Source organism: Sinocyclocheilus rhinocerous, unplaced genomic scaffold (genome assembly GCF_001515625.1).
Source record: "Sinocyclocheilus rhinocerous isolate Xijiao unplaced genomic scaffold, SAMN03320098_v1.1 scaffold2816, whole genome shotgun sequence".
Classification (NCBI taxonomy): Eukaryota; Metazoa; Chordata; class Actinopteri; order Cypriniformes; family Cyprinidae; genus Sinocyclocheilus; species Sinocyclocheilus rhinocerous.
The window spans coordinates 137340-144859 of record NW_015636182.1 but is presented as its reverse complement, the minus strand read 5'-3'; the positions used below and the strand labels follow the sequence as shown (position 1 = coordinate 144859).

General features: G+C 39.7%; 1 protein-coding gene across 3 annotated transcripts in view; it reads left to right on the top strand.

Moving 5' to 3' along the window:
* Positions 1-7520, top strand: part of LOC107747713 (ectonucleoside triphosphate diphosphohydrolase 4-like) — a 16461-nt gene that overhangs the window by 2647 nt on the left and 6294 nt on the right. The window contains exons 3-8 of one of the 3 annotated variants that reach the window (XM_016562307.1): positions 2490-2687; positions 2767-2972; positions 4981-5131; positions 5226-5329; positions 6006-6065; positions 6183-6313. In XM_016562307.1, coding sequence (XP_016417793.1) covers positions 2490-2687; positions 2767-2972; positions 4981-5131; positions 5226-5329; positions 6006-6065; positions 6183-6313 — 850 coding nt within the window. Of the gene's footprint in view, positions 1-2489; positions 2973-4980; positions 5132-5225; positions 5330-6005; positions 6066-6182; positions 6338-7520 lie in introns of those variants that run through there. The other 2 variants (XM_016562306.1, XM_016562308.1) reach the window with 2 other exon arrangements.

Genomic DNA, 7520 nt, shown 5'->3' with positions numbered 1-7520 from the left:
AACTTAATGAGAGTATGACAACCAGAAAATGAACGTTTTCGTCTTCATTGTGATTGGGGTTGAATGCTTAGGGACATTTTGCTCTGTTTTGTTTGGGTTTAGGAAATATAATAAAATAAATTATATTGCCTATCCTCTCAGGATACCTGGAATTAGTGTTACAAGTACCCTAGGCACATAGTTTTTCCATTTTTGTAGCATAAACACCATTAAACCGATGCGAGCTTCGGATCTTCCAATGTTTCTCTATGGCTCTGAAACAGATGTCAGATGTCCGAGTTCCGCTCCCCGTGCAACTGATACTCGACTGCCATTGGCTCATCTGCGTTCGAGGGGAGGGGCTAACTGATAGGTCAATTGCTTCGCAAAATGATTCACTAGCTGTGTCTCATTTAGAAGGCTGCGCCCTCCGGAGGTCGAATCCTCTGTAGGATGCATATACGAAGTGTCCTCAACCAAGAATTAAACGAGCCGGCCTTCGTAGGACAGGCGGAAAAGGAAACAGGAAGTATCACGTTGCTATGCCAACACATTGAGCATCATTGCGCTCTCACACTACTTAAATGAAGGAAAAATATTTCTAAATTTGGTAAGTAATGGGTTATCTGTAGCAGCGAAGGATACACCTCATGCATCCTCCGAATTCCTGTGAAAGAAGGTCGCATTCGGAGTGTCCTACTTGCTTTTCTGAAATGAGACCGCCTCGATGACGTATGCAGCCTTCAAATGCGACCTCCGGAGGGCGCAGCCTTCTAAATGAGACACAGCAACTGTTTCGAAGCGCTCGAAACACCACACGCTGGTGAAGCCTGCTGGTCAAAACTGTGTAAATGCAACAAAACAGCTTTTACTAACCCAATGAAAATGCTTTCTTGAAAGTATAATATATTAAATGCAATCAAAATAATAAAATACCGTTAAAAATGAAGTGTCTGTAGGCTATAATATGCGTCTTTAAAATAATTATTATTGATTTCCAAAGGCTTGTTTTGTTTGTTTTATGGAGAGCTTGTCTAAACAGGCCAGTAAGAGATTATTAACTACTACTCATCCTTTTAATTACACAAATGTCTCATTAAAAATGTCTACAAATTGATCAAACTGATCCGAGATCGTATAACCATAGACGCTGATGCAGTGGTTCGTCGCTGCGGGGCGATCTCAGTTAACTCGCATGATTCACGGGTTCACAGAGATCGCCCCCCTAAGGCGAACTATTGAAATTTCTATGACGTAACGAAGCCTCGTTTACTGAAATCACGTGACTTTGGCATTTTGATACGCGCTCCGAACCACTGTTTCGAAACAATTGATTCACAAATGTTTCGAAGCTTCATGAAGCAGTGTTTCAAAAGCGCCCATCACTATGTAATGGCAAATAAATTCCTACCTTATTGTTTATTATATGATGTTTCTGCTGCTTGACAAACCTTTAAAGTCAACTTGAAATAAAAAGAGATGCTTTTGCTTTCTAAACGCACTATCTTGGTCTTATTGTAAATGGTTCACTGGTGCAGACTAGTCAAATTTAACTTTACACTCAGATTTTCCAAGCAAATTTCACACATTGAATTAAGTAAATTCTGTGGAAGCTTATTACCCGGTAATACCGCCACGGAATACAAAAAGGTCATTTTGACTTTTTATCTCACTATTCAGACTTTTTTTTGAATCTGGCAATTCTGAGGAAAAAAAGAGCAGAAAAAAAATCATTTTTTTTCTTCTCAAATTCTAAGGAAAAATGTCTGGAAAAAAATCTGAATTGTTTTTTTCCGCTGTGGAGTAATAAAATGTAGAAACATTTCTAATAGAAAAATAGAAACGTAAAGACATTCTTCTTAGAATTGCGAGTTTATTTAGCAGTTCTGAGTTTAGCCTATATCTTGCAATTCTAATTTTATATCTCGCAGTGCAAGAAAAAAGTCACAATTGAGTCACAACTACTTTTTATTTTTTTATTCCGTGGTAGTAATAGGCTTCCATAAAAATTTCAATTAACTAAGTCAATTAAAATAAACAAGAACATACTTTTCAATTTCTAATTTTTAAGGCAAACTTTTACAGGAAATGTGTTTATTTATTTACAGTAGATTGGCACTACTTCTCACTGCACTAACATTAGCATAGCTGTGTTCATTGGATGAAGCAAAAACACCATATTCATCACAAGCTCTGCTTTTCAGTACAATGGTAACCACAAAAACGTCCACAACAGAAACTCTTTTAAATGTTCAACATAACTGAACCTTAAATGTGTGGTCACATTTACTGCTGTTCAGCAAATTTTCTCAGCTGAAATCCAGTCATTTCATTCGCACTCCACGCAACTGGGAACTTTGTGTGAGGGTGAATGATTTCGCCAAGTATGTCCTGTGAATTCACCACGTTTGCTGCTCGGTTTGAAAGTGACTTCTGTGTGAGCTGCCAAGATAAGAGGATCCAGTAACCATAGTGATAGATTTCTCTTCACTATTTTTTTCTCTCTACAGGATTAGCATTTCATGCCTGTTTCCAGCATCCTGGCACTTCAGCCTGTCTCCGGTGGTTCTGCCCCGGTTCCTGTTGCCTTCCTTCAGGCAGTTGCTGCTGCTGGGTCTGTTGACTGGTGTGATGGGGCTGCTGTACCTGCTGCTGGTCACAGGGAAGGGCCAGTACAGCTGGTTAAGGGAGGACCGACACATCCACACGTAAAACGCCTATCAGTTCTGTTATTCCTGTTATGCATCTCAGCAGATCTAATCATCCTGATTGATGTGTCTCCACTAGACATTTGGGTCGGGTGCCGGACATGGAGGCCACGGACACCAATAACCCCAACCTGAACTACGGGCTGGTGGTGGACTGTGGCAGCAGTGGCTCCCGTGTGTTTGTGTACACCTGGCCTCGGCACAACGGCAACCCGCATGAGCTCCTAGACATCAAACAGATGCGAGACAAGCACAGGAAGCCTGTAGTCATGAAGATCAAGCCAGGTCAGTATGGGAACGAATGAACAGAATGATGGCTTGGAGTGGTGAATGGTCAAATAATTAGGGCTGGGTTGACAATATGTAACCCTGGAGCACAAAACCAGTCTTAAGTCGCTGGGGTATATTTGTAGCAATAGCCAAAAATACATTGTATGGGTCAAAATGATTGATTTTTCTTTTATGCCAAAAATATCATGGTCCATAAATATATTTTGTCAATTTCCTACTGTAAATATATTAAAACTTAATTTTTGATTAGTACTATGCATTGCTAAGAACTTCATTTGGACAACTTTAAAGGTGATTTTCTCCATTTTTTTGTTTTTTTTGTTTTGCACCCTCAGATTTCAGATTTTCAAATAGTAGTATCTCGGCCAAATATTGTCCAATCCTAACGAACCACACATCAATGGAAAGTTTATTTATTCAGCTTTCAGATGATGTATAAATCTCAATTTCGAAAAATTGACCCTTATGACTGGTTTTGTGCTCCAGGGTCACATATCAGAAATATTTTAAAATATAATCTTAAATTAGAAATTAAAAATCTTATAAATATAATGTGCTTTGCTTCATTTCTGTGCGTTTCTCTCTCAGATATACGCTACATGTTGGGTAAAGGCCTGAAGCGGAAGCTGGAGCAGGAGGAAGAGAATGGCGTGATGAAGATGAGCTGCCCTCAGGAGGCGTCACCCGCCTGCTACTGGCTCCAGCGGCAGACCGTGCTCAACCTCTCGCTGCTGAAGCTGCACAGCCGTCCGGGACACTCGGAGCCGGGCCTGGCCCGCAGGGTGCTCATCACCAACACACTCCGGCGCATCCAGGACATCCCTGCACCCCAGTCCTTCCCCAACGGGGTCCAGTCCCATAGTGAGGGCAGTTTGACGCCTGTGTCGCGGTTGGAGGAGGACAGACATCTGTTTCTCTGTCTGTCTCCATCCATTTCCAAACAGCAGCCCCCATCATCCTCCGTTATTAAAGACAGCTTCACCTCAGCACTGGCTGAAATTGAAGATCTGTGCCCGACTGTGGGAATAACCACTTCATTTACTACAGAGACGGGCCGCACGCTCACAGCAGACCCAAACTCAGATGAATCCAGACAAACGGACCCAGATCTTTCTGAAATGAACAGCGGTATGGACCCAGCTTCATCTCTCTCTGACTCCGCCCAGTCAGTGTTTGGCCACACCCCCTCGCTTCTCGCTGATTTCTCATTGGACGATTTCCTGGTCACGGAAATAGACAGCTTGCTGTTCGACAACGTCCCCTGCGGTTCGTCCCTGATCACGAGCTCGGGCGCGTCAAAAGTCGTTTCCATGGTAACGGACGACTTCGTAAAGACGCTCGCTGGTTACGGTAACGGTGGGACGAGCCAATCGGCGCTTCCGTCTAATCAGACTTTTAAACTGGATCTGAACGAACTGGACCACATCATGGAGGTTTTGGTTGGGTCGAAATTTTCTCAAGTCACTGGCCATTACTGAAATCTCTCATGTAATCACTCAATCAAGTGTTTCAACTGCGAAAAGATAAAACTGCTTGTAAACAATGTCATTTTAATGCTACAGTTATCTAAGGAAAGCCATTCAGTATCCATAAACTCGTTAGTCAGCTAGAAAAATCTCTAGAGATGAGCATTTTGGTAAATATATGCACTACATTAAATATTAATTATATTTTACTTAACTTATCATTTAAATTGTTTTTTTTACTTAAGTGATGTCTTATTTAATGTATGTTTGTATAAATCTCTCATGAATTCAAATTTGACAGCCACTCTTGAAATATTTATATTTCAAACAAGAAATGGAATAGAAACCTATTTATATCATTATAAAGTTATTATTATAAAAACTAATATAACTAAAACAATTTAAATATATACTGCACCTGATATATATCCAAATTGATTGGTATATCGAATTGAATCAAATCAAGAGCTTGTAATCCAATCATGAAATTTGTCAATGCCCATCCCTACAAGTAACACTAGTTCCTGTCTATTCAGGTATTTCAGAGTATGCATCAACACCAGACAAGGCCAGCGACTACATCAGCCCTCTGCTGAGCTTTGCTGCTCAGCACATCCCTAAGAACAAGCACCAGGAAACGCCTCTCTACATCCTGTGCACCGCAGGAATGAGAGTCCTGCCTGAAAGGTGTCCGATCACACACTCGCACAAATATAAATCTCATATTAGCTGCACGCTGTGGGAAAGCTGCCGCATGTGCTAAGATTGTGTTTGTTCACAGCCAACAGGAGGCCCTGCTGGAGGATTTGCGGACTGACATTCCTGTAAATTTCAACTTCCTGTTCTCCGACTCCCATGTGGAAGTTATCTCAGGCAAACAGGAAGGTAAGACCCACCTCTAAACCTCTTCTAGACCACCTCTAGAGTCATTAGTTTGTAAATGCAGGGGTACATTTAAATGTTGCACAAATCTACACTAATAATACTGATTATGTCTTTTAAAATGTTTTTGAAAGAAGTTTCTTATGCTCATCAAGGCTGCATGTAATGCAGAAAAAAATACATTAAAAACTGCAATATTGTGAAATATTATTACAATTTAAAATAAGTTTTTTTTTATTGTAATAAATTTTCAAATGTAATTTATCCCTGTAATCAAAGCTGAATTTCAGCATCATTACTCCAGTCTTCAGTGTCACATGATCCTTCAGAAATCATTCTAATATGCTGATTTGCATTTCTTATTATCAATGTGGAAAAACAGTTGTGCTGCTTCATATTTTTGTAGAAACCGTGATGATTTTTTTTTTCTCCAGGATTCTTGTTAAATACGTTTAAAACAGCATTTATTTTGTAACATTATAAGTGTCCACTGTAACTTTTGATCAATTGAATAAATATTTGCTTAATAAAAGTATTATTTCTTTAAAAAAAAAAAAAACCCTACTGACCCCAAATTTTTTTACGGTAGTGTACATCTTTTTTGTTGTTGTTGTTTGGTTTTTGAGTGTAAAACTGAATTCTGTGGAATTTATTTGATTGATTGATTGATTGATTGCAGGAGTATATGCATGGATAGGAATCAACTTTGTTCTGGGCCGATTCAATCATGTTGAGGATGGTAAGTGATATTGTACCATTTTCTTTTTCATAACAATTAATAGCCCCTACAAAAGTTGCTTTTCAACTCCCCTCTCCTGTCTCTTTTCATTATATTTTCTGTGCTCTTGTTTCTCAGAACATGAGGCAGTGGTGGAGGTGCAGGTTCCTGGCAGTGACCAGCAGGAGACGCTGGTGCGCAAGCGTACGGCTGGAGTATTGGACATGGGTGGCGTCTCCACTCAGATCGCATACGAAGTGCCCAAAACTGTAAGCTTTGCTTCTCCACAACAGGTTATTATCTTTGAAAATTTCCAATATTTTTGAAAGCTGAAAGTTTGGCTTTGTCATTCTCATTCTCTCATTCATGTTCTCCTGGTACTCTGTGGTTCTTGGCCCAGTGCAGTACAAGGCCATGGTGAATTTGCTGAACTGATGCCTTGGACTGAGATAAGCCTGCTGCATGTTCGTATAGCAGCATGGTGCTTAAGCTCTGACAACAATACTAATCACTCTTCAACAGTCATTTTTCAAAGGGGACCATATTCACCACTTTTGTAATACATTAGATTTTCTTCTTCTTCTGAAGTCATTTACAGTCTTAGTAAAGGTTTCTTACACCAAAAATATTGTACAACACATTCTCATTGCAGTTTGTAACTATTTTGATTTGGTGAATTGGTGGCATATTCATATTAGTGGTCGACCGATATATCGCCTCGGCCGATATTTGGAACTTTTTAAATATCGGCATCGGCCGATAAGTCTTTCCATGTGCCCGATGTTTTTCAAAACTGATTATGACACCATAACGTGCAATTATGCTTCCTTTACGTGACACTACATTGTGTTACTTACAATAACACTCCGGCGTACAGCAAAGTCTTAATGAAACAGTACCGTGATACATCAGATCCAGTGGGAGACACAGATGTGATATAAACAAATTCAAACAAAAATGAAACCGTGTTTACATCACAAACTATCAAAAATCCCGCGACTGGCTCTTCCTCAGATATGCTCGTTGTTCTCGGGTACTTCTAAACAAGACGCTGTTTATCTTTGTTATTAACCAACTATCCCATACTATAATTAAAACAACCTGTTGCTCTGTAAACTAACTAGATATGTATATTTTCTGCATGTCTCTCATTTACTGTAATTACATGTATTGTATCGGCCTCAAATCGGACAATCGGCCAGATTGATTTTTCAATATCGGCATCGGCCATTAAAAATCCCATTTCGGTCAACCACTAATTCTTATTCAATCTCATTCGGATCAATTTGTATGATCACATTCAGGCTAATTCGTACGGGCTAATTCATACAAATTCAGACTAATTTGTACAGTCTCATTCGGACTAATTCGTACGGTCTCATTCAGACTAATTCGTTCAGTCTCATTCGGACTAATTCGTACAGATTCAGACTAATTTGTACAGTCTCATTCGGACTAATTAATACAGATTCAGAC